Below are 26,683 nucleotides of genomic sequence, written 5' to 3'. Positions count from 1 at the left end.
ATAAGCTGGTTATAATCACTTATTTTCTAATAGTTATATGAGTCCTATTGTTTCCACTGGAGGTGTGCTATTGTGAGTTTGGCCGTGGTCATTGCCATGTCTGCTCTCCATGGCAACCCTCAGTCCCAGAGGCGTGACCTTTTCCCTCTGTCTGGCCATTCGACCTACACTCTCCAGACTTCCAATCCCAGTTTCTCCTTCTTAATCTGATCTCTGGTGGATTAATTGTACACTCACTGCCAGCCTGCTCTTCAGCACTCAGTCTGCTGCTCACTTCGTCCAGGTGATTAGCTTCAGATTGATGCTCACTTGTGATTTTCACAAGTGAGCACTATATATATATATATATACACATATATATACAGAGGGAGAGAGAGAGGAAGAGAGAGAGAGATATGTATATCTTCAAACCCCTTGAACTTTTTCATATTCTGTTACATTACATCCAGAAACATGAAAAGTAGTTGTATCCAATTGTGAAGTAGAAATAAAATTTTACTTGATTCAAAACATGTTTTACATAAATAACTGAACAGTGTGGTGTGCAAAACTACTCACCCCCTGAGTCAATACTCTATAGAACCACCTTTTGCTGCAGTTCCAGCTGCTGGTCTTTAGGGTTTCTCTCTACCAGCTTTGCACATCTAATGACTGAAAATTTTGCCCATTCTTCTTTGTGAAACAGCTCAAGCTCAGTCAGATTACATGGAGAGCTTTTGTGAACAGCAGTTTTCAGATCTTGCCACAGATTCTAGATTGGGCTTAGGTGTGGACTTTGACAGGGCCATTCTAACTCATGGATATTATTTTCTTTTAAACCAGAGTCCTAGCTTTATACCTCCAGATAATGGATTGAACAGTGAGATGTTCAAAACTTTTTCCAGCCTCAGCCTGCTTTAAGCCTCTCCACAATTTTCTCCCTGACCTATCCACTGTGTTCCTTGGACTTCATGATGCTGTCTGCTCTCCAATATTCTCTGAGCCTCTGAGGCGTCAAAGAGCAGCTGGATGTCTACTGAGATTAGATTACACACAGCTGGACTCTGTTTAGTCATTAGCAGTAATCAGGAAACTTCTGAAGGAAATTGGTTGCACTCAGAGAAAAGGGGGTTGAATACTTTCACCCTACAGTTTTCAGTTTTTTAATGTGACAAAATATGTAAAAGTTCAGCTTGGGGTCGACAGACTTAGCCTAATATATTTCTCTGGAATTTTTTCCTCAAACTTTCTCCTGACTGATATGTTTAAGCTGTGAGCTCTTGTCTGTAAATGTAATAAAGAACATCAAAATCCCAGTAGGAGGTAAACTTGATCTCACATTAATTTTAATGATAAGAATAATCCAACATCTGGTTTGATTGTAGCAGGACTCAGGCACATTATTAGAACTTCTTTATGTTATATAAATACTATATTTGAAGAGCATTAGTATGATTTCAAATGCTGAAAAAAGCTTTGAAATGGCCACTGCCATGTTGGCATTTTTTGCTCTGTCCTCAGCTCTGCAAATGTGTTAAAAATGAATGAAGAAGAGGCTGACTGACTTATTTACTGACTCTCTGAAGGCAGTGAGAATCGGCTGAGTGGGAGGGTAACAGTCCTACTTTGCACATGCCCACATTCATGATGGCTGCTGTCAGTTTTGGTGAGTATTTGATCAGCCTTTGTGATACAGAGAAAGTTTCTGAAACGACGACATGATTCCATGCAGTGATTCCATGTAGCTGACCTCATGTGAATATTAATAGTTAGTTAAAAGCAGAACCCTGCCGGGATGCTGCAAACAGCTGACAGCTTAAAGGAATTAAGAGATTAGGGATCAAAAGACCCTTGGTCTTCCTTTTATTTCCAGATCAACAACAACTTGTGTCCTGATGACTGCAGATTGTTCAGCCTACGCAGTAGCAGAGCAGCAGTAGTTTGGTCTACGGTCTCATACATAACAAGATGTTTCTACTGTGGAATTCTCCATTGCTTACATTACAGGCATCAAGGCAAGCAGGACAAGCCAGAAGGATTAGAAAGGTGTACTCACAGGTTTTAGCTTTGTCTTTCCTCCAACAGCAGAATGTTTCAGAGAGGTAGAACTCACTCTCACAGCGTACTCAACATTACTGGGGCTGAGGCTGCTGGGAGAATGTGTAGGCTGGGAGCGAGTCAGATCTCCCCCTCCACCTCTCTCTCTGTGTCTTTATCTGTCATAGAGCCGCGCTGTGTGCCTGAAATACCAGCACCCAGCAACTTCCCTCCGCTTGGCTCTTGGGGAGGTGTGTGGAACCTTGGTATGGTCTTTGGCTAATCGTCTCAAGGTGTGTTAGAAAATAACAATAAATATTACACCCTGTGTGTTGTTGCTGTGTGTTCCATTTTAGTAAGTCTCTGTAGGCGAGAGGATCTATTAGATCTGGAATCATAAAAGTGGCAGTGCATCAGTGCATGCTGCCTTTCAGGCTGCAGTAACCTGGCTGCTTCCTCAGATGATGGAAGCCTGCAGAGTTTACAGCAAACTTTAAGATCTGGAGTTCTCATGACAAAAGAATGTCCTTTTTTCAAAAAAAAAATTGTGTTGTAAGGGGAACCGCAGTAAAGTTAGCTTAGCGTGATATCTCTCATTAGCCCAGCCAGCTATTAAAAGCTAGCCACCTGTGCAGCTCTGGACATGGATTAGTCCAGGGCTTCTGCAGCGCTGCATGCTGGAGGCACAGTCTGACAAACTGTACTTTCTTTTCATTAATAAAGGCTTCAATGCATGTAAATGATCTCAGTAATGTTTCACAAAATAAAATAATTATAAGATTATTAATGAAATTGTGTCTGTGAACAAATTCAGCTGTTCATTCCAATGACTGTGATCTTACATCCAACCATCACCACCATGTCAGAGTGTGAGCAGCGCAGTATGGAGAGGCATGCCTCCATCTGCATCCATTGTGACTCAGCTGCAGTTATCCCAGAGCAAAACACACACCCTCAACACACACTCAGTGTGAGCTGTCAGCTTCACACACCAGCCTCAGAAATAATGCCAGAACAGACCTGACAGCCAATATTAGGAAATTGTTGCTTGCCTATTATGTTCCCTCTGTGATGCTTTACATGAAGGCTTTAATTTGAGAGGTTGCTGTTGCTATAGCAACACAGTCTTTCCAAATTTCAGAGAGCCTTTTAAGAAAATTGCAGATTGGTTCTTTTTATTGAACTCTGATTAAACCCAGATGTTATTGTGCCATGTGGTGACCTTCTCCCTACTGAATGTCAGAGTTGAAGACACATCACACTCAAGAGACAACAATCAGATCAATGTAAACCCCGGAAAGTTAAATACTCTAAATAAATAAAGCATATTTTACCCTGTTTATTACAGATCAATCTTTGATGACTTTCTGAAAATTGTAACATAGAGTAGAAAGTGGAATTTCTTTTTCCTACATTCAGTGGGTGGCACCAGAGGAGGAAATGCAGCTATATATTGTAGCCACACAATCACACACAGATTCTCTTCCCAGAGGAACACTGTCATCCTATTGGTTGGAATGGTTGCTAGGCAACAAAACTCCTTGATTTGTGACAGCAAAAAACATTAGCAAGCAGAGCAGAGACCTGTAATTGCAGATTAGATCCATGCAGAGAGAAAGTTTGTGCAAGTGGAGAAGAAATTTGTTTGAGAAGCTTCAAATCTGAGTGAAGAAATAAAGTTTTGAGAGTGTAGAGTATCTGAAAGAGAGATAAAATCCTGCTCTTCAATTAAAAATGCCAGCTGTTGATTTTTGCCATTAAATTTCTCCACACAAAGAGGAGAGAAGCAAAATTGTGGTAACTAACTCCAACTAAAACCAACCTGACTCCAGTGCTTTCCAGTAAAGCTTGAGCCACCTAGTAGCTACTAAGCTGACTTTTGTTTGATTATCAGATATTTATTTCATTGCTGTGTTTTCTGTCTCCCTATTAAAAAGCTACTATAAAAGTTATTGTGTGTTAATTTCTTAGGGTGGAAAACTTACGTGATGGCATAATTATTTCCCGCACTGTAACTTGCAAAATACTCTTTGGAAAGTGAGGCGGCCGTGTCATGGTTTTGCTCACCCGATTGTTCATTCGTTCACTCATGAACAATCCTTCCATTTTTAATAATTTCATCACTGTTTCCACCTCCATCACCAGTACATCACTTTTACTCTTGTGCTTTTAGTCTTGCAGTCTTGTTACTATGGCAACACATGAAGTGATTTAGCTTCTACAGTCTAAAGATAGAGCCCTCACAAAATCGACAGCTGACACGCCAAGTTATCATTTCCAGCAACAAATAGGGAAGTACAGCTTAGAGCAGTGGTCCCCAACTCCCGGGCCGCAGACCGGTACCGGTCTGCGGCCCGGGAGTTGGGGACCACTGCTCTAAGCTGTACAGGGCCGAGCAAAATGTAATTAAATATTTCCGTGTTATGTATTGAGTCTGGAGGATCTTTTATTTTGAAAATCCTTTAATCGGATTCTGTTGGTTACGTCTTGCGTGACAACATTGAGCCCACAAACAGCATCAAACACGCATGAAAGGATCAAAGCTACACTCCAGCTATGTTTTTGATTGAATGATTAGTGAAAAATATCATAACATGATTTTAAGCTAAAAAAAAAATCAATTTTACATGATGCAGCCCCTTTACATACTTGAAATTCCAACATTGTTCATTTACTAAATTAATTCATACTCTAATCAGCTTAATATGCGGCTATCCTCTTATTGTTATGGGTTCCACACACGGTGTCCTGCAGGAGGCGGTGTTGAACCACAAGTGGATAGATAAATCATTTGAAGGCAGTCGCAGTCCGTGCAGTTTAGAATTTCTTTGCTTTGACTGAAAACATGAGTGTCTTCATTGTTGTTGATCCCATAAACGTTTCACAGATTTGGCCGTACATGGAGTTGTTTTCACTGCTGTCTGTCCTTGAACTTGTGTGAGCTTTTATTGGTCCACTGGCTTCCCTGGAAAGAAGATTATAGAGCAGCATGTTAAAGGCAAGGGCTGTAGGGTCAGATCAGACCAACCATTGTTTGAGCCAAAGTGGACTTCACAGGAGATGAACACGGAGGAAACAAAGCATTACAAAGTGAGACAGCATATTAATAAGCCACAAAGTTTAAGGGAGAATGTCTTTTGGACAGATGAGACTCGCAGCAAATTCTGCAGAGTTAAATCAACACTATGCCAAGTCTATTTGGTTCTCATCAGAATATGTGTTAAAATAACTCTGTAAGAGTTAAATTAACAAGAAATTTAGTAATTTTAACACTTGAAATTGTTATACCTAACTATAACTGTTTAATGGAAATTAACTTATGAAAAGGAATTCATTGGTATGAATTCCTTTTCAGGATTAATGCCAATTCTGAGAAGAGACTCGGCATCATGTTGATTTAACTCTGCAAAATTTGTTGTGAGCTTTTTTTTTGGCAAGGCTCATCTGCTCTAAGCTCACATTCACAAAAAAGAAGCCCAGCAAGAAAAGATTGCTGTCCCTACTGTGAAACATGGAGGAGACTGGGTTATGCTCTGGGCTGCTTTGCTCCATCTGGCACAGGGTGTCTTGATTCTGTTCAGGATATGATGAAATCCCCAGAGTAACAAGGCATTCTGGAGAGAAATGTGCTGCCTGGTCTCAGTGGCAGGTAGTGGGTCTTTCAGCAGGATAACGACCTCAGACTCTAAAATAATGGCTGAGAGCAGAACAGTGGGATCTTCAGCAGCCACAGGTTGAGTGAGGGGTCAGCTCTCCACATCCCCTCTTCATCAGGGTCATATGAGGAAACAGTTCCCTGGGAGCAATTCAGACTGCTTGCATGTCTTGGAGTGTGGAAGTTAACTGGAGTACATTGAGAAAAATCTCTCTTGTACAGGTAAAACCCAAACTGCACACAGACAGGCTCCTGGGACCTGGGATTTGAACCTAGGACCTTCCTGCTGTGAGGTAACTGTCTGAACTTAGAGAAATAATAACTCCTACAAGTGACTTCTCATACAATGTTTTGTTAGTTGCATACAAAATACCCGAATCAATATAAAACAAGTGGTTAGATAAAGCTGCTGTATAACTTTTATTAAAGAAAGTTTTTTTATATATTTGTTAAAATTGTCACCATGTCATGACAGATAATCTGTGAAAAAAATCATGCTCATTCACCTCCTCTCTGAGCTACTATAACCATCTGATGAAATGCACCGCTCAAAAATTACCTATCAGAACCAGGAGGATGGTCTTAACGTTGTCAATCAAATTTGTGTAGGTGCTGCTAAAAGAGCTAACAGTGATGAACAACTTACAGTGACGGGAAAACCATTTATCCACCATCATCGGTGTCCATGGTGTCACGCCTCACTCGTAGGCGATGACAAAAATGTGAGCCAGACGAGCAGATCCATAGAAACAATAATTTATTTTATCCAAAATATGCTCTGGGAGAACTGCTCAGCCAGTCAGAGAGAAGCATGGACCAATGCTGCTTGTTCCGGTCCAGTCCGGAGGCCAATCAAGCAGGGGCCCAGTGACTGACTTGATGTCAGTATTTATCAGCCACCCGGTGCGTTCAATTAACAGCCCATCTACCTGCTTCCTGAAAGGAACAAAACAAACAAATAGTGGACTAGAGACACCTACTGGACAGGAGGGGATCGTCACCCCCCCATAAAAATGGAGTCCCTAATGGAACTCCAAAAAGAGACAGCAATTCACTGAACTAGGTGATTATTACAATACTAACAGACTTTGCTGCCTTACCACAATCACCCATTCAATCCCCACCTCAACAGCTGACCCACTCTAGCCACTGGAGAAGCCTATAAGAAACTTGTAGAGAAGGGGAATGAAAATTAAATACATGGTATATTAAATCTAGGAACAAGGTGCCCTGGATAAAGCATCTGCCACAATATTTTCCGAGCCTCTAATATGGCGGAAATCCAGGAAATAAGGCTGCAAAAACAGCATCCATCGCATGCGATTCGGACATTGCAATGAATGCAAAAATGTTAGGGGGTTGTGATAGGTATAGATCACCAGAGGAACACTGCCAGGATCAAGGTATACCTCAAAATGCTGTAAAGCCCAAATTAATGCCAATGTCTCTTTTTCAATGACAGAATAGTTCACCTGAACATGGTTGAATTTTTTAGACTAGAAACTCACAGGTCGATCAACCCCATCATCATCTTGCTGAAATAAGACAGCACCTGCACCTACATCACTCGCATCCACATGCAGGTCAAAAGGATGATCCAGTCGTGGAGCTGCAAGAACAGGGGAACAACAGAGAACAGATTTGACATCATCAAAAGCTTTCTGACAGAAATTTGACCAGGTGTACTTCACCTTATCCTTCAGCAAATCTGTCAATGGAGAAACCACCGTAGAAAAGTTCTTACAGAGACTGCGGTAGTACCCCATGAGACCCAGGAACCGCTGGAGTTCTTTTTTGTGGTTGGTACAGGATACTGCAAAATTGACGTTACTTTGGCTTCCACTGAACGCACTGACCCTTGCCCCACCACCTTACCCAGATAGGTAACAGTGGCCTTAGCAAACTCACACTTGGACAAGTTAATGGTCAGGTGTGCTTCAGCCAGTCGTTCAAACAGCTTACATGTATGAGCCAGATGTCCTTTCCATGTGTCACTAAAGACCACCACATCATCCAAATATACAGCACATCCCTCCAACTCAGACACAACTATGTTCATGAGACGCTGAAACGCTGCCGGTGCATTTCGCAATCCGAAACTCATTACAGAGTAAAAGAACAGACCAAAGGGAGTTAAAAAGGCAGAAATCTCTCTAGCTCTCTCAGACAATGGAACTTGCCAATAACCCTTAAATAAATCAAATTTGCTGACAAACTGAGCTGCACCCACCTGATCAACACAGTCTTCCATGCATGGCATAGGGTAAGCATCAGATTTTGTAACCGTGTTCACTTTCCGGTAATCAGTACAAAATCTAAAACTTTTGTCAGCCTTCTCTTCCCAGGAAGAAATCTCCATGGAGAAATGCACAAACAGTTAGATCTGCAAGACAACTCTGCTGTAGGGCAGAACGAAAATGGCATAAAACTCAACTTCACGTTCATTATGACATCTATAAAGAAAGACTACGTAATGTTAAGGAGGAAAGTTATTAGATTAGCTTAAATTTTGGAAGAAGCATGGCTCTCTTTCCCTCCTGTTAGCCCGGGTCCCGATCGGATGTCGTCACGGCTGCAAGACGACGGCGAGGCACAATGACGTCACAGATCACAGAGTTTAATTCATACAAAGCAATCGACAACAAAGCTGCAGAGATACAGAGATATACATTTTATACAGACAAGGGGAACAGACAACACGAAACACAACAGACAGACAAAAGGCGCCCACGTGGAGAAAAGATGATAAAAAAACTCTCTCTCTGTTTGCTGTCCTGGCATTTTAAATCAAAGAGGCGTTTCCCTATTTAATATATGCAAAGAAGGCGTTCCGTTCTTTGACCAATTAGAGACCTTGTTCGGCCCCCCAAAGAACCCCGGAAACTCCCCTCATTACAGCAAAGGTGTCTGTTTTTTGTCGAAGCAAACCGGAGGGAAACCCCCCAGTCCTGCTATAACTCTCGCCGACTCCCACATTCCAGCTGCCGTTTCCATGGAGATGCTAATTTTATGGCTTTTGTATGCTCTTAAACAGACATTGGAAGGCGTCTGCTTGTCTCCTCGGGCCTCTTTCGAAGGGTCACACAAAGCCTGTTTTTTCAAATACGAGTGATTAACACATGTTGGAAAATTAACTGCATTAAACACCAAAATAATCATTTTCCTTTACAATCCCCCTTTTGAGGTCTTAATCAAAAGACCTCAATAAAAATTGAGTAAGCCTTCTAATACCGAACCAAAACTATGTATTAAAAAACGAAAAAACCCGAAAAATAAAAAGACAAAAGAGTGACGTACCCTAATTCTATACAATCCCCCTTTTTAAACAAAACCCAAGGTGTAGAAAGACTTATCCTTTCAAAAATAAAATCATAAAACAAAATCATCACAATCCAACCAAAACACAGGACAAACAAAAACCCAAAGTGTAAAACAAAAATAAAACAGGGACATACATAGAAAAATTAGTAAGAAATAGTCTGCAACTTAAAGGACAACATTCACCACAAAATTACAATCTGTCAAATGAGAAAGACACAAGATTACAATCTGCTGCTCATCATTTTCCAGTTTTTTTTTATTTATTTTTTTATGTCCATCGACAGTCTCTTAAAAAATATGAAGTCTTCGTCAGGAAATGTTCAAAAATGCGCGCAAAAACGAAACGAAAGTCCTTTTCAGAGTTCACAACGAACGAAAAACACGCAATAAAAATTAATGTCGATCCTCTTGCCGCCTGAACTCCTCGGTTGGAAACCTCAGGTTTCCACCTGAGCGTCCGTTGCTCACTGAAAATTGGATTATTATGCCAACATAACAGTGAGTTTCAAGGAGAAAGTGAAATCTCCTCGTGAGGAAAGTAAATCTTGTGAAATGACCTGTTACAAGTTATTAAAACAGACATTTTGTTTCAACATGAATTTCATTAGCATCAGAAACACAATTACACCATTCTTTAATATCATCTTCATTACTGTCAGCATAATCAAACGATGGTTTCACCTAAAAATAAATTTGCTTTGTTACTTTCCATCAGAGGAACTATTTCAATCCTTTTTATCAAAGAACGTAGATTTTGAATGAGACCACGTCCGCAGGGCACCAGAAAACTGTAATGACAAGACAGAGATCAGATTTATCCAAAGGCATCATTCATTTGTGTAATCATCACAAACATCTTCAATTCACTGTGTGTCCGAGTGAATCCTCCAACGCTCGTGGCTCTGTGGCTGCTATCCTCGAAATAAGTGTGAAGCCGCTTCTCCAAGCAGCCCCACCCCTCCTCGCATGACAACAGCTTGTGTTACAGAGTCCTATCTGGAGCTCGGAACTCCATGACAGTCTGTGTGCAAAAACCCATGAGCAACTCATCCCGTGAAGCCTTATCTCCTACTTTGTCCAGTTCTGCTCATTAATGGTGGATGTGATCCCTTCAATTTACGTTTCTATTAGTTTAAACTATAGTTCCTACCCGATGGAAAATAGCAAAACCTTGTAATCACCCGTTTCAAAGACATGTTTCCAAAGTAACGTTTTGCCAGAATATTAAACATATGCAGATCTGCCTCTTAAACCAATCTTGTAAAAATAGGATTAAACAAACGAATCAAAACAAACACTGAAACTTAAAAAATGTACTTTTATAGAACAAACTAGATCTTACTGGTTGTTTGTCTAAATCATTTTATGTCAGGTCTAAATACCTATTAGAGACAATTTAAACAAATACAGGAAAGACAAGAGAGTTAGATTCTGTTATACTCGCGAGGAGAGCAGACAGAGATGTGCTTTTAGTCACAAATCTCCAACCACTCTGCCACACATCTGTCTGTTCCTCTCTTTTATTGATCTTTAGGAAACCCTGCCACACGGGGCGCTGCAACTCTAAAAGGGTGGAGTCAAAGCATTCATCACATGGTTGCAGCGCTAAATAACATTCACTTCTAGACACATGTTATCTATATTCTAAATCTTTCTTTCTCCAGGCACGGTGTTGAATAAGGCACGTTTGCATAGCTTCAAAGCAACGGCTTTGTATCACAAAAAAGCACAGAGCAGAGTTTATTGTCAGGCATGTAAAACTCTGCTGGGAGCATTTAACACCTCTGTCTTGTAGGAAGTCCTGCAAGGCAACAGCTGCTGAGAGTAGCTGTCACCTCTATTTCCCAGGGAAGTCTCAGGATAGAATCAAAGTTATTTAACACACAGAAACATTATCTAAAATGTAACTACAAGGCTACATGATACAACAAATATTTGATAATTACTAATACAATTTACCTAACATTTCCGCCCTGTTTATCAGATATTTGGTGTACTTCTCATATCCCTTCAAAACCAGTCACTTCAAATGATTTTCAACTGGGAGATGATTTTTTGGAAAGCAAACATTTTTACACTCAGGGGTTATACCCAGTCCAAAAATTAGGATCTGGATACCTGTCAGAAGAGTCATCATCAGAGTATTCTTTGTCAACATCAGATTTTTTCTCTAATAAAGGATACATCTGTGCCATCTGGTCCTCCATGGGTGAAATCGCTGTGGTAATGAGACGGTTAAACAATGAACGCAGGCACGGAACAAAACAACATCCACACAAAGTCAAAATTGCAGCAAATACTGCAATTGATACTAAGACAGAGGACACAAGGTTTCTATACTTCCCAAAGGCATCCATCCATGCATCCCACATGGAAGTATCCACTCCAGAGTGTTCCTTCATTTTGCCGTTAAGGGTTCGAAGCCCTGTAATGGCCTTCGTTAAGCTTCCATCAGCTGCTGTATTGTTTGGTAAAAATGTGCAACATTTTTCTCCAAAAATCATGCACACCCCTCCTTTCTCAGCCAGCAACATGTCAAGAGCTATACGGTTCTGGAAAGCCATCAGTGAAGTAGCAGCCAGCTGCTCATGCACTGCCTCGAAACCAGCCTGTGTCCAATTTCCGAGTCTTTGCACATTGTAATGGATGTAATTTATTCTGTCTACGTTTTTGTCAATCGTGCACCACCAACAAATTGTAGATTCAAAACCAACCTGATCAACTAATTTATATTCATCAGGCACTCCACGAGGGACTCCGATGGCATCGATGTATGTCGGATCAATATCTGTATTTTCCATGTCACTTCACGTTTCTGTAAGTGTTGCCTCTTCTGTAACAAAACACTAGACAAAGAGAGTATCAGTTTTTCCGCAGATGTAGGATATACAGATACAGGTAATAACAGAGAAATAATGCACAAAACCCTGTAATCACCAGCTTCAAAAGACATGTTTCCAAAGTAATGTTTTGCCAAAATGTTAAACATATGCAGATCTTTCTCTTAAACCAATCTTATAAAATAAAACTAAACAAACAAAACAAAACAATAAACAAAAGCTTAAAATTTGCTGCAGTTGTACAGTTTACATTTATCATCAAAACAATGAATATCAATGTGAATTAGACAGTCCAGTTTAAATTACTTTTATAGTACAAACTGGATCTTACTGGTTATTTGTCTAAAACATTCAACATGCTTTCCTTAAACAAAATTCAAAAGAGTTAAACTTGGAGCAATTATAATGTCAATGTATAATTTAACAAATCTAGACATTTTCAGAATATACCAATTTTACCTAGGTCTTTTACTTGTCGTTGAATTTAAAGTTTTATTCAAAATCGTTTTAAATGGATGTAAAATCAAAACAAAAATCAAGTTTAGAAAAATCATTATAATCCCGCCTGTGTACTTTTACTGATTAGTGATAACTTTAATCAATAACAGATTCTTCAAAACATTTCTTAAAGCATTCTTGCTCCATTAAATTAATGCTCTGAAAATGGCTAACACAATAATATTTTTAATTTCTATAATTGTTTTCCTAAGTTAATTTACCAAAATATGCTTCATTAATCGCTATAAATTTGTTATCTATTGTTTCAAAATCCTTTAGCTCATTATCAGAACATGTTTCAATGGAGAACGACTCAAATCCATTCAAAAGAAACATATATTTCACCAGACCATATCTTTCCTTTCACTTTTTATGTGTAACACGGATCAAACATGTTCTTCAAAAATAAAAAATATTATTCAAGTAATATTCAAGTAATATAAAAGATAACCCTATAACATTCTCCCCCCTGTTGATGCATTATCTGCTAACGCATCACATTTCCACTACTTTTAAATAACGATGTTGATAAAACAGGTTTATGATGTTCCCTGAGAAATTCTACCAAATTCAATGCTGCCTTTTTCCCAAAAGGTAAAACCCGTCAAAACAAACAAAACAATTTATGTTAGCATGCTTTATCTTCAAGATTACTATTTTCCCAAAACACTTTACATTACAGTTTTAAAGCTCCTTATCTCATTGTATTCTTATAATTGTCAAATAATTCATTTTATAAACTCCTCAAAAATTTTCACTAGTGTTTGACAAGGCGTGTTTACTAATTAAGACTCTGTGAAGGTGTTTGCATTAACCAGCCAGAGAGACGTTGAAGAAAATTCAAAAATATAGTCTACAAAGAAAATCCAAAAATGATAAATTGGGCCCAAACTAAAATCAACATAACAAATACAATTCAGTTGTTAACAAAACAAACTCAAACACAAACTGACCTAACAAACAAGACATGAGGGGAACTTAAATAGTGGCTGATCAGACCATTAACACATAGTAGGGGTAATTAAACACACAAAACCCTAACAAATACTGGTCAGTATATCACTAAATCTACAAATGTAAGAAATTAAACTAAAAACCAAATTTCCCCCTCCCTAGGTGAACAAATGGAATGGCCCGCTAAGGAAGTTTGACACCCATATATGGACACCAATCAGCTGGAGCTCATCTGCATGATGAGCAACAGGTCCAGAGGAAACTGATAACTCAAAAAAAAAAGAAATTAATTTGTTATATTTAACGAATATAAAGAACGGACACTTAAAGTTAACTAAATGAATGCACAACAAATTGCCAACCAAAAAGTCAGACCAACGAAAACAAATTCAAAAATAAAAATCCAAACTACTCACTAATCGATATATAAAGTAATATTAAAGGAAAACAGCAAATCAGTGTTTGGATGCAAAAAACTTATATTTAACATTTTCCACATTATTCCTTGCTCACTAAGTATTTACTTGCTTAAACTATTTACACTAAAGAGAAAATGTTTCACTAAATCTAAGCACAAACCTGCCTTATGTAATGATAAAGACTCTCTAAAATTTATGAAATCCGTATATGCTTATATTTCACAAGTTATATTTTAAAGTCACTACCCTATTCTGAGCAATCTCTATTGTCAGACCATAAAACAAATTCTGGAGCCCACCATAAAACCCCCTTTCACCTCTCGGAGGAACTGACTTATATGGCAGGAAAGAGAGCCGATAAGGATGTCAGGAAGAACTCCCAATTCTTTAAATACTTTAGTAGGCTTTGGCACGTAAAGCATCAGATATGTTTTAGTCTCTAATTGTAAAATTTGAACTTAAAAAAAACCTTTCGTCGTACCACTACTGATATTTTGTCAGGAGGTACTTTTAGATGTTGGGAGCGAAAGTGATTTACATCACACCCTCTCGTTCTGTCTTGCTGAGCTACTGCAAGTGGGGGTTACTTCACACTTAAAAAATAATGGTATGCAAAAAGCTTCACATGTTAATTAGTTGAATCTTGTGGGGTAGCAGTTACAGCCCAGCTCTGTGGCCCTCCTGGAGCGGCTGCAAGGGGGCTGCAAGTCCCCTGTTCTCTACAAAAGTTCCATATGATCTTTACCATTATCCCATAAGGTATTTCAAACTTAATATTATCCTTTAACAACAAATTTGTACAGTGTAGCACACTTTTTCTATATTCAATCAATTTCTAGTCAACAAATGAGTTACTTCTATTTTATTCTGTCTTATTCATCCATAATTCCTGTAGATTTAATAATATTTTAAAACGCCATGGCTCAATATAGCAGCCCACTTATACAAGTTGTTGTTTTTTTACAGGAAAAATAGGAGTGTTACATGAAGAATTTTCACACTGCACTATGACTCCTGCCACAATAAGATCTTTAATTTCTAGTTTTATACCCTCCTGTGCATCTGTTTTTAAAGGATATTGCTTAACTTTTGGTCTAAACTCTGTTTTGGGTATTGTTAAGGAAATAAGGCTATTTTTGATGGTTCAATACAGCCAAGCCAATGCCATGTGTGTTTAAGTTGATCAACATTCCTATCTGGACAAGCTGATGCAAGGTAGGACTTCAGACATTGTCCTGGCAAGGCTGTAATTTAAAGCAGCCATAAAATAACATGCTCCTGAAAGGCTTTAAATTAGGAGGCCATAAAGAGTATCTTCCCCGTCTAACAGGTCAGAGGTCGGGGTTCCCCAGGAGCTTAGAGTTGCATCTGGAGTTGATCACAAACTTAGGAATCTTGGAAACACTTAGGTTTAATTTCTGATATACCTTCTGAATATTAATAGCAATAGTGTATTAGATTAAAGTATATTACCAAAGCTACAAGTACTAATCTAGTATATGGAATGTATTTAAAAATGTACTAACTATAACAATATCGGAATCAAGAGAAACGCCTTCACTAGAAAAGGGAATGCTCAATAATAAGAATGCAGACAACTGTCCTGCTTTTTGCTTTTAAGCATCAGCCGTCTCCAAAGGCGCCTTTGTTCTTATTCTTCTAATTCTTTTGTCATTTACAGGCTGTATTCGTCAAACGATTCTTCCTCCTTCTGTTTGACTCTACTTATCTCAGTGTAGTTTGCTCTGCGTTGATATGTTTGAACTGTCCTTGCTGCTAAAGCATTAACTCTGTTTGTTAATTCGTTACTATTGTGTGCAAGAACTTGAGGAGGGTTCCCTGCTAATAATGGGGTCCAATCTCCTCGAACATGATGCCAGTCACTGCCTAAAGCAGTCATCCAGACTTGTTGAACCTCATTTCCGTTTAAATGATAAGATTCACGTATGTTATTCATGTCTTCAACAAAGCGGTTCACATCCTCTTTAAGAGGTGTGATCCCTTCTAGCGCCTTTTTTATATCCTCCAGGGTCCACGTTCTATATACTAGAATCGTGGGCGCTGCTCCATCTTCTCCTGCATTAAGATTTGCTACTTGTATCATAGGATAAAGATCAGTCATGTGTGGCTGATTATTTGGCTCTCCTGAAGGGCAACATGGGGGAGGGAGAAAAAGCCCAGTGGGAGCTACAGCTCCCTGCACCAAAATTTCTCCCCAGTTCTTAGACCACTTAAAGTTTGCTTTTTGTGATCTAGTAATAGGTCCCTCACTACCTTTTTCCTCATAGTGTGGGGGTGCGGGCAAGTCGGGGTATAGTTTTGCATTTTGTACTATTTTTTCCTCCCCTTTTGTTTTGTTATGTTGGTATTTGGTAACTTCAGCTACGTCCCCTCCCCCTCCTGCTGCTCCCTGCTCGTCTGCCTGCCTTTTCACACTTCTGAAACTTGTCTCATCATCCTCCCTTCTATAAAACATCAAATTCTTTGATTTCTGTGGGTTTGACTTTGTTTTTATTTTATTTTATCCTGCAATACTGTTAGTTTCTATGAATTTAGACGGCCGTCAAAGTTGTAGTTTGTTAACCATTTATCTAAATGTTTTATTTTATGCGGATCCTGATTTGCAACATATTTCCAGTCATTTGATTTCAAACTGTGTGTTGGCTTATTCTTGCTTATACTTTGCCCATTTTTTTTTTTTTTTTTTTACATTTAAATTTAGCCCAGTTTATCGACGCCTAGGGAGTCCTAAAAACTGGGGTTCTGTTCAGTAGGCCAGCAATTGAAACAACCTGTTGAGGTAACCCACGCTTCAACTCTTTCGAGTGGGGGTTCTTACCTCTGCATCCTCAAGAGGTTTGCTGGTTACAATCCTACTGTTTTTATATGAGATAAAACACCAAGTGGTATTTATATCTCCAATCACACTCACACGGAATTTAAACGCCTGCCTCGTCGGACTCCGCCATCCGTTCCAATTACAATTATTGAAAAAAAAAATTTTTTATTTTTATTTATTTATTATTATTTTTTTTTTTTCCAAATTGATTAAATTTTATTGCAGGTTTATACTAGGCTCCGTGCGCCTTTTCCACGAAATTTTTACGTAAGGACTTCGGACGCCCTTCACGGATTCAGTTTTCTTTTTTACCTGTTAGAGTCTAGAATTTACAGGGTTTTCTTATTCGCGCAATGACCCGCAGTCATTCGCCACACTTTTAAACAAGAATCTACTCACCCTCTCCTGTCTTCCCCTCAGAGCCGTCAACCGTAAGATCCCAGCAGGCAGGCAGAGCGCCAGCCCTTGAACAGGTTCTGATAAGCTTCCACTAGGAAACTTGCCGTGCGCACGGTCTTTTACTGGGGTCCACCATGCCCGCTGGAATCCTTCCGGTATATTGGCATCCGGCTGCGAAGGACCAAATAATGTCAGGTCTAAATACCTATTAGAGACAATTTAAACAAATACAGGAAAGACAAGAGAGTTAGATTCTGTTATACTCGCGAGGAGAGCAGACAGAGATGTGCTTTTAGTCACAAATCTCCAACCACTCTGCCACACATCTGTCTGTTCCTCTCTTTTATTGATCTTTAGGAAACCCTGCCACACGGGGCGCTGCAACTCTAAAAGGGTGGAGTCAAAGCATTCATCACATGGTTGCAGCGCTAAATAACATTCACTTCTAGACACATGTTATCTATATTCTAAATCTTTCTTTCTCCAGGCACGGTGTTGAATAAGGCACGTTTGCATAGCTTCAAAGCAACGGCTTTGTATCACAAAAAAGCACAGAGCAGAGTTTATTGTCAGGCATGTAAAACTCTGCTGGGAGCATTTAACACCTCTGTCTTGTAGGAAGTCCTGCAAGGCAACAGCTGCTGAGAGTAGCTGTCACCTCTATTTCCCAGGGAAGTCTCAGGATAGAATCAAAGTTATTTAACACACAGAAACATTATCTAAAATGTAACTACAAGGCTACATGATACAACAAATATTTGATAATTACTAATACAATTTACCTAACATTTTACATGCGTTCCTTAAACAAAATTCAAAAGAGTTAGACCTGGAGAAATTATAATGTCAATGTATGCCTTAACAAATCCAAACATTTTCAAAATATACCAATTTTACCCAGGCTTTTACTTGTCGTCGAATTTAAAGTTTTATTCAAAATCGTTTTAAATGGATGTAAATCAAAACAAAAATCAAGTTTAGAAAAATCATTATAATCCCACATCTCAGACCCACCTGAGGACTTTTCCTGATTAGTGATAACTTAATCAATGACAGATTCAAATCCATTTAAAATAAGCACATATATTACCAGACCATATTTTCCTTTCACTTTTATGTGTAACCCAGATCAGACATATCCTTCGAAAATTTGTTTAAGTATTATAAAAGATAAACCCATACATATTCTCCCCCTTTTGATGATGCATTACTAGCTAATGCATCACTCATTATTCAATTTTACTCTCATGTGGTTTTCAAATAATTCATTGTATGGCTTCTCAAAAACTTTCAGCAGTGTTTGACAAAACGTGTTTACCAATTAAGACTCAGTGAAGGTTATGCATAAACCAGCCAGAGAGACGTTGAAGAAAATTCAAAATATATCTAATAAAGAAAAATCCAAAAAATAGAGAAATTGGGCCCATACTGAAATCAACATAACAAAACACAATACAGGTAGTAACAGAACGACTCAAGCACAAACTGACTTAACAAGACATGAGGGGAACTTAGATAATGGCTGATCAGACCATTAACACACTAAGGGGTAATTAAACACACAAAACCCTAACAAACACTGGTCAGTATATCACTAAATCTACAAATGAAAGAAATTAAACTAAAAACTAAATTTCCCCCTCCCTGGATGAACAAATGGAATGGCCCGCTAAGGAAGCTAGACACCCATATAAGGACACCGATCAGCTGGAGCTCATCAGTGTAATTTTCAGGAACAGGTCCAGAGGAAACTGATAACTCCAAAGAAAGAAATTAATTTGTTATATTTAACAAAATATAAAGAACCGACATTTAAAATTAACTAAATGAGTGCACAACAAATAGCCAACTAAAAAGTCAGACCGATGAAAACAAATTTAAAGATAAAAATCTAAACTACTCACTAATCAATATATAAAGTAATATGAAGGGAAAACAGAAAACCATTACCAAGAGTGTCTGTGTGTGACAGTCAGGACAGCTGTCACAGACTCAGTGTTTTGATGCTAAAAACTTACTTTTAACATTTTCCACATTATTTAATTGCTCACTATGTATTTGCTTGCTTAAACTATTATTAAAAAATGAGGTAATTATTTAATGCTAGCTTTGGACAAAACGTTTGGCTCTTTTCCTCTTTAATCTTGCCCGGGATCTTCCGAGTCCTTGGCGAGTGACGCTCTCAGTGGGCGACGTGGAGCGACGGCGTGCTGCTAAAACGAAACAACAACAAAACGTGTTGACGTCACAGATCACGGAGTTTAATCTCATACAAAGCAATCGACAACAAAGCTGCAGAGGAACAGAGATATACATTTTATACAGACTACACGAAACAGACAACACGAAACACATAAGACAGACAAAGGCGCCCACGTGGAGTAAAAAGATGGAAAAAAAACTCTCTGGTCTCGGGTACGGACCTGGAATTATAAACTAAAAGGTGTTTCCCTATTTAATATATGCAGTCAAGGCGTTCCGTTCTTTGACCACTCAGAGACTCCCTCAACACCCAGAGATCCTGGGACTTCCCCCATCTCAGCTCCGATGTCTGGCTTTTATCTAAGTGAAAGGGCGGGCGACTTCGTCTTGGGCCGCGCCAGGTACGAGGGAGAGGCGCCAAAGAGTCTGTAACTCCTATCAGAGTGTAAATTTTATAGCTTTGTGTCTGTCAGCGGGGGAGGAAAAAAGGCCCTGCTTTGGCCTGGTTCTTCAGCTGAATTCCCAAATGTTCAACAAAAAACTGTTCCAAATAAGAGTATTGTATATAACTGTTACACATGTCGTGGATTAGCTGTATTAAGCACCAAACAATAATTATTTTCTTAACACTATCTACTCTAAAAAGAAAATGTTTCTCTGAATTTTAGGAAACTAAAATACATCAAAATCCTGCCTTATGTGATGATAATCACTCCCTACAACTTCCTATAATCTACAATGCCAAACAAAACCCCAAGATTTAAACAGCCAATCTCTATGTTCCTTAGGAAAAAAGGTTAATTAAATCCTTTGTATTTTTTTTTTTTAGATGTCACAATTTATGTTTTACAGTCACTACACTAGTCTGAGCAATCTCTATTGTCAGATCACAAAACAAATCTTTAAGCCTACCATAAAACCCCTCCCTCACCTCTCAGAGGGACTGACTTTATGGCAGGAAAGAGAGCCGATAAGGATTTGCAGGAGGAACTCCCAATTCTTACTGCTTTATTAGGCTTTGGCACTTGAATCATCAGATATGTTTTAGTTTCTTCTAATTTTAAATTTTGAACTTAAAAACCTTTTGTCGTACAACTACTAAAATTGTAACTTCTATTCAGACATTTTGTCAGTAGGTACTTTAAACGATGGGAGAGAAAATGATTCGCCTTACAGTTGCTTGTTCTCCCTTTCTGAACTTCTGTGAATGGGGTTGCTTGTACTGAAAAAATCGTGGTTTGCAAAGAGGCTTCACATGTTAATTAGTTGAATCTAAGGGGGTAGCAGTTACAGCCCAGCTCTGTGGCCCCCCTTTTGCGGAGCTGCTGCAAGGGGGGCTGCAAGTCCCCTGATCTACATTATGCTCAACAAAAGTTCCACCAGATCCTCTTTGATTAACCCATAAGTTATTTTAACTTAATATTATCCACAGTGTAGCAGACTTTTTATATACAATCAATATCTATTTAACACGAGAGTTACTTCTAATTTATTCTGTCTAATTATCAGTAAGTCCTGTAGATTTAATGATATTTATCTATCTTAAAGTTTTGGTCAGTTTTAAAAGGACTGATTGTGAAACTATCTAGAATCAGCTGAATGCTGCAGTTTGTTGTTATCTGAGCAATTCCTCTTACAGGTAGAGCCTGTTTCTCTAAAGATCTTTTCTGTTTTTTCTTTATCCTCAACTCATTTAAAAAGGTCCTATTTTAACTCATTGTATTTTATTCTATTTTTCTGCTACCTTCTCAGCCTAGAAGGAATAATTAACATTTTTATCTACTATTTTAGTTTTCAATTCTATATAAATTTTTTATTTTATTTATTTCTCTACCTAATCATTTATGTATTTATCTATTAATTTGCCAATACATCATTTCTACAATCCTCTGTGACCTAATTTTCTTGGCTTATTCTTTCTTTCTTTATTTATTTATTTAACCATAGAACCCATAATTTATTTTCAATTTGTTCAGATGATTTATTTTATCAGGATTCTATCTTTCAATAACCTTCCAATCTTTACACTGCAGGTCACACTTACTGCTGTTATTGCCTAATTTTAATAATTTAGTCCAATTTAACACAGAGGATGTTTGTAAAAACTGGAAATTTTGCACCACGAATTAAACTAAAAAAACTCTGTATTTATATGACATAAAATACCAAGTGGTATTTTATCTCCAATCACACACTCTTTCACACCAACATGAATTGCAACACAATACAAAACACAAAGCACATTACAAAAACACAAAACATCTGGTCAGATTTGTAGTCAGTCAAAATTTCATCAGTCACCAATTTTCAGTCTGTCCTCATTATTTTATCAAATTTTACTGAAGCTTCAGGAATTTTCCAATGTTTTATTAACATTTTTCATGTTTTAATTTAATTAATTTTTTAACTCGTCTTCAGGAACCTGTTTTAAAAACCCGTGCACATTTAAAAAGAGACATCTCAAACTTATGTGAAAATCAAACCACAACCAATAATTTTGTTTTCTGGTACCAGTTTTATTTACTTATCTCTTATTTTTATTTATTTATTTATTTATTTAAACTAAAAGACCACGTTTCGCCATCGTTCTACTTTCCCCGTTAAGAATCCCGACCATAAAATAGCGTATAGCACGCGTCGCAACTCAGTGTCCATAATAACTTTACAATAAAACGCAGCAAAATCAATGCAAATTCACACAAACAGCGCTATTCCAACAACTTTACACTCTGCTCAAACACACAGCCAGCCCGAACTCGCGCACGCACACACACACGGCCACACAGATACACACGCAGATACACACGCAGATCTCTGCACATTCAAACAGCCTCGTGTCGCGGCAACAAGCACAGATCGCGACACACAGAGAAACACAAACACGGTTTCAGACAAACGGAAGAGACAACGGGGAAAAATAAAATGCCGGCTTCAAAACTGCATTCCTATTCTTCTCCACGGGCGATGCAACCCGGCAGAGGCACTCCGTCCTCATTAAGCCAATTTTAAGTCTACTGGAGATGAGTCAGTCTCCGGGCCGATACAAGCCCAAACTACCAAATTGATACACAATTCCGAAATTCCTTTCAATTCAGAGGTACAAGAATAAATCCTCAGGGTAAAAGAACAAAATGAAGAAAAACCCAGCCTTTGCGACAATAGGGTATGCAAGTCCTATGTCTGGAACCGCTACGATCCTCTTGTAAATGTGCATTTTTAATCCAATCACTAATTCAGTGGCTCTTTTAAAAACACAATCTATCTATCTCTGCAGCTCCGAGAACTCCGCGTGGCTGGATACAGCCACAACAATCCAGCTCGCCTTTTTTCCAGCACACGGCGGTGCAAACAACAAAAGAATAATCAAAAGTATCTCACCTCACCGAGCCGAACCAGGCCAACGCGTGACAGAGCCACCCGCTCAGAATCCGCAACCAAACGAGCCCCCAAATTGTTAAGGAGGAAAGTTATTAGATTAGCTTAAATTTTGGAAGAAGCATGGCTCTCTTTCCCTCCTGTTAGCCCGGGTCCCGATCGGATGTCGTCACGGCTGCAAGACGACGGCGAGGCACAATGACGTCACAGATCACAGAGTTTAATTCATACAAAGCAATCGACAACAAAGCTGCAGAGATACAGAGATATACATTTTATACAGACAAGGGGAACAGACAACACGAAACACAACAGACAGACAAAAGGCGCCCACGTGGAGAAAAGATGATAAAAAAACTCTCTCTCTGTTTGCTGTCCTGGCATTTTAAATCAAAGAGGCGTTTCCCTATTTAATATATGCAAAGAAGGCGTTCCGTTCTTTGACCAATTAGAGACCTTGTTCGGCCCCCCAAAGAACCCCGGAAACTCCCCTCATTACAGCAAAGGTGTCTGTTTTTTGTCGAAGCAAACCGGAGGGAAACCCCCCAGTCCTGCTATAACTCTCGCCGACTCCCACATTCCAGCTGCCGTTTCCATGGAGATGCTAATTTTATGGCTTTTGTATGCTCTTAAACAGACATTGGAAGGCGTCTGCTTGTCTCCTCGGGCCTCTTTCGAAGGGTCACACAAAGCCTGTTTTTTCAAATACGAGTGATTAACACATGTTGGAAAATTAACTGCATTAAACACCAAAATAATCATTTTCCTTTACAGTAACTATCTATTAACACTAAAACATGCAAGAGAGGCTTTCTTTGCAGATGTCATAAACAAAAACATTAACAATGCTTGAGCTTTATTTGCAACAGTTGACAGGCTCACAAACCCTCCTGTGACGTTACCACCTGAATTTCAATGTAATGCTGCCTGCAACCAGTTTTCCAGCTTCTTTTCAGAGAAAATTTTTAAAAAATCAGAGGATTAATCTGTACATCCACTATAAAGCCAGTACCAATGCTGTGCCCAAACAAAACAAATACAGGAAAAATGACCCAATTTCAACTACTTAATTATAAAACCCTAGAGGAAATTATAAGTCAACTAAGCTCAAGTTCCTGCTGTCTGGATGTTTTACCCACACATTTCTTTAAGAAAGTCCTGCCTGTTATTGCTACTGATCTGTTCCAAATAGTAAACTTATCGCTCTCATCAGGCGTTTTCCCCCAGGCTTTGAAAACGGCAGTAATCAAACCACTGATAAAAAAGAACAATCTGGACAAATCACTACTGCAGAATTACAGGCCGATCTCCAACCTCCCACTCATCAGCAAAGTTATTGAAAAAGCTGTGTGTAAACAATTAAATAGTTTCCTAACGATAACCAACCTCTTTGACTCCTTCCAGTCTGGTTGCCGATCTCACCACAGCACATTTTACTGCCCTCGTAAAAATGTTCAGTGATATCCATATAAATACAGACTGTGGGAGAACCACAGTGCTGGTTCTGCTGGACCTCAGTGCAGCTTTTGACACTGTTGACCATGACATATTACTGAATCGACTGGAGAGTTGGGTCAGACTCTCTGGTCCAGTGCTAAACTGGTTTGAATCTTACATAAAGAACAGGGATTTCTTTGTTTCAATTGGAAACTTCTCATCAAAGAGGTCAAAGGTCACATGTGGGGTACCCCAAGGTTCAATCCTAGGACCCCTCTTGTTCAATATTTCTATGCTCCCACTAGCTCAGATTATAAAAGGAATCTGTTATAACCTGAGCCAGAACCAAACGAGGAGAAGCAGCATTCAGCATCTATGCACCACAAATTTGGAACAATGCAGATGATACACAGCTCTACATTACGATGTCACCAGGTGACTCTGAACCCATCCAATCACTGAACAGATGCTTAGAACAGATAAACGTGTGGATGTGCCAAAACTTTATCCAGCTGAACAGAAACAAAACTGAAGTTATCATCTTTGGACCTAAAGAGGAACGATCTAGAGTCAATGCACAGCTTCAGTTATTACAACTAAAAACCAGCGATCAGGCCCGAAACCTGGGAGTAGTGATGGACTCTAACCGGAACCTTCAGAGCCACATAAAGACAGTTACAAAGTCGGCCTTCTATCACCTGAAGAACATTTCCAGGATTAAAGGACTAATGTCTCAGCCAGACCTAGAGAAACTCATCCATGTGTTTATCTTCAGTCGCATTGATTATTGCAACAACGTCTTCACAGGTCTGTCCAACAAATCAATCAAACAGCTGCAGCTGATCCAGAATGCTGCTGCTCACGTTCTCACTAAAACCAGGAAGATAGAGCACATAACAAGTTTTAAAGTCCCTCCACTGGCTCCCTGTAGCTCAGAGAATAGACTTTAAAATACTGGTGTTAGTTTATAAATCACTGAACGGCTTAGCACCACAATACATTAAAGATCTGCTGTTGTTGTATCAACCTTCCAGACCTCTCAGGTCTTCCGGTTCTGGTCTGCTCTGTATCCCCAGAACCAGAACCAAACGAGGAGAAGAAGCTTTCAGTTTCTATGCACCACAAATTTGGAACAAACTTCAAGAAAACTGTAAAACAGCTGAAACACTGACTTCCTTTAAATCTCGACTAAAAACCCACCTGTTTAGGATTGTATTTGAAACATAATCAATTGCAAATTTAATGATGGTGTCGTGATCTGTGTTTTCTGTGTTAATTTCGAGTTTTCTGTGTCTCTGTGTCTCCGTGTTGTCCTGTTCTCCCCTTGATTACTCCCAGGTGTTTCTCGTTCCCTAATTACCCCGTGTGTATTTAGTGTCACCTGTGTCTCTGCGTCTCTGTCGGGTCCTTGTCTTGCAGTCGTCTAATGTGCGTTCTGTCCTCCGTGTTATCCAGTCGTTTTAACGGTTGCTACCGGCGTCGAGCCCTGGCTTCCGCTCGGCCAAGCTGCCCGTTGCTGGACTGTGTTTTTCTTTATTAAAATCACTTATTCATCTTACCTGGGTCTACAGCGTCTGCCTCACCACCTCAACACCCGCAATTCATGACAGTAGGACCCGACCAGACCGAGGTGAGGAAGCAGCTCATGGCTCAGCAGTACCAAGAGGTATGGATCCAGCAGCAGTTGGAGCTGGCTCAGCGGGATCTCTACAGGGACGTAGAGATCCTGCCATCTCCGCTGCTGCTGGAAGAGATGGGTCTCGATTCGGACTATGATCTGTGGAAGCACCAGTGTCACACCACACCAGTCACCAATCCAGAACCCCCGCCAACCCAGACCGATTTATTTAATTTGGATTCAGAGGAGGACTTTACGAATCTGTTCAACCAGTTCAGGAGAAACTTTGTTGTTTTGGAGATTCTGTTTGAACTCTATGAAGAGTTCCTTCAGAAAAAGCGCTCCTCTCCCAGGCCTGTTCCAGTCTCTGCTCCCAAGTCCGAGCCCGCAGCAGCCTCTCCTCCTCGTCCGGAGCTTGCTGCGGCCGCCGCTGCAGCCTCTGTGCCTGCCTTCACTCTCGTTGCTGCTCCGGATCTTCCGCCTCTCTTCGCTGCGCCACCCGCCGGCTCACCCGCCGGCGCACCTGAGCCTCACGCCCACGCTCCTGAGACTTCTGCAGCCACTGTTCCCATGGTGATGGGATTCCAGGCGGCCCGCCTGGCACCTGGCCGACAGGCGGCGTGGCTGAGGGCGTTTCTGGCCCCAGTTAGTGGGTTATCTGTTCCCTCGTTGTTGCCCAGTGCTTCTTCCAAGCTCCCTAGTCTCCTCCCTGAATCCTTTAGGGCTCCCTGTGTTCCCTCGTTGTCCCCTAGTGTTCCCTCTGAGTTCCCTAGTGTTTCTTCATTGTTTCCTAGTCCCTTCTCTGAGTACCCTTGTGCATCTTCCTCGCTCCCTAGTGTTAGAGTTCCCTCGTCGCCCCCTAGCCTTAGTGTTCCAGTCTCCGCCCCTTAGTGTTCCAGAGTCTCCGCCCCTTAGTGTTCCAGAGTCTCCGCCCCTTAGTGTTCCAGAGTCTCCGACTCTCAGTGCTCCTCCCGAGACCCCGACTCTCAGTGCTCCTCCCGAGACCCCGACTCTCAGTGCTCCTCCCGAGACCCCGACTCTCAGTGTTCCGCCCGAGACCCCGACTCTCAGTGCTCCGCCCGAGACCCCGACTCTCAGTGCTCCGCCCGA

At 39.9% G+C, this 26,683-nt stretch overlaps 1 protein-coding gene and 1 long non-coding RNA gene across 7 annotated transcripts in view; one reads left to right on the top strand and one right to left on the bottom strand.

Annotated features, from left to right (window-relative positions):
* Positions 1-4,444: 4,444 nt before the first annotated feature.
* plppr4b (phospholipid phosphatase related 4b) overlaps positions 4,445-26,683 on the bottom strand; it is a 49,946-nt gene continuing 27,707 nt past the window's right edge. For 2 of the 6 annotated variants that reach the window (XM_032551069.1, XM_032551072.1), the window contains one exon: positions 4,445-7,280. In XM_032551069.1, the coding sequence (XP_032406960.1) occupies positions 7,230-7,280 (51 nt within the window). In that variant the 3' untranslated portion in view covers positions 4,445-7,229. The remainder of the gene's footprint in view (positions 7,281-26,683) is intronic. The other 4 variants (XM_032551071.1, XM_032551068.1, XR_004337300.1 and 1 more) reach the window with 3 other exon arrangements.
* On the top strand, positions 9,306-25,688 carry LOC116711664 (uncharacterized). Its single transcript, XR_004337302.1, has 3 exons — positions 9,306-9,530; positions 14,358-14,359; positions 25,677-25,688. It is a non-coding gene; the product is annotated as an uncharacterized LOC116711664 (long non-coding RNA).

The sequence above is a fragment of the Xiphophorus hellerii genome, chromosome 21 (genome assembly GCF_003331165.1).
Source record: "Xiphophorus hellerii strain 12219 chromosome 21, Xiphophorus_hellerii-4.1, whole genome shotgun sequence".
NCBI lineage: Eukaryota > Metazoa > Chordata > Actinopteri > Cyprinodontiformes > Poeciliidae > Xiphophorus > Xiphophorus hellerii.
Note: the sequence above shows the minus strand (reverse complement) of the source record. Positions and strands in the feature narration are given on the sequence as shown.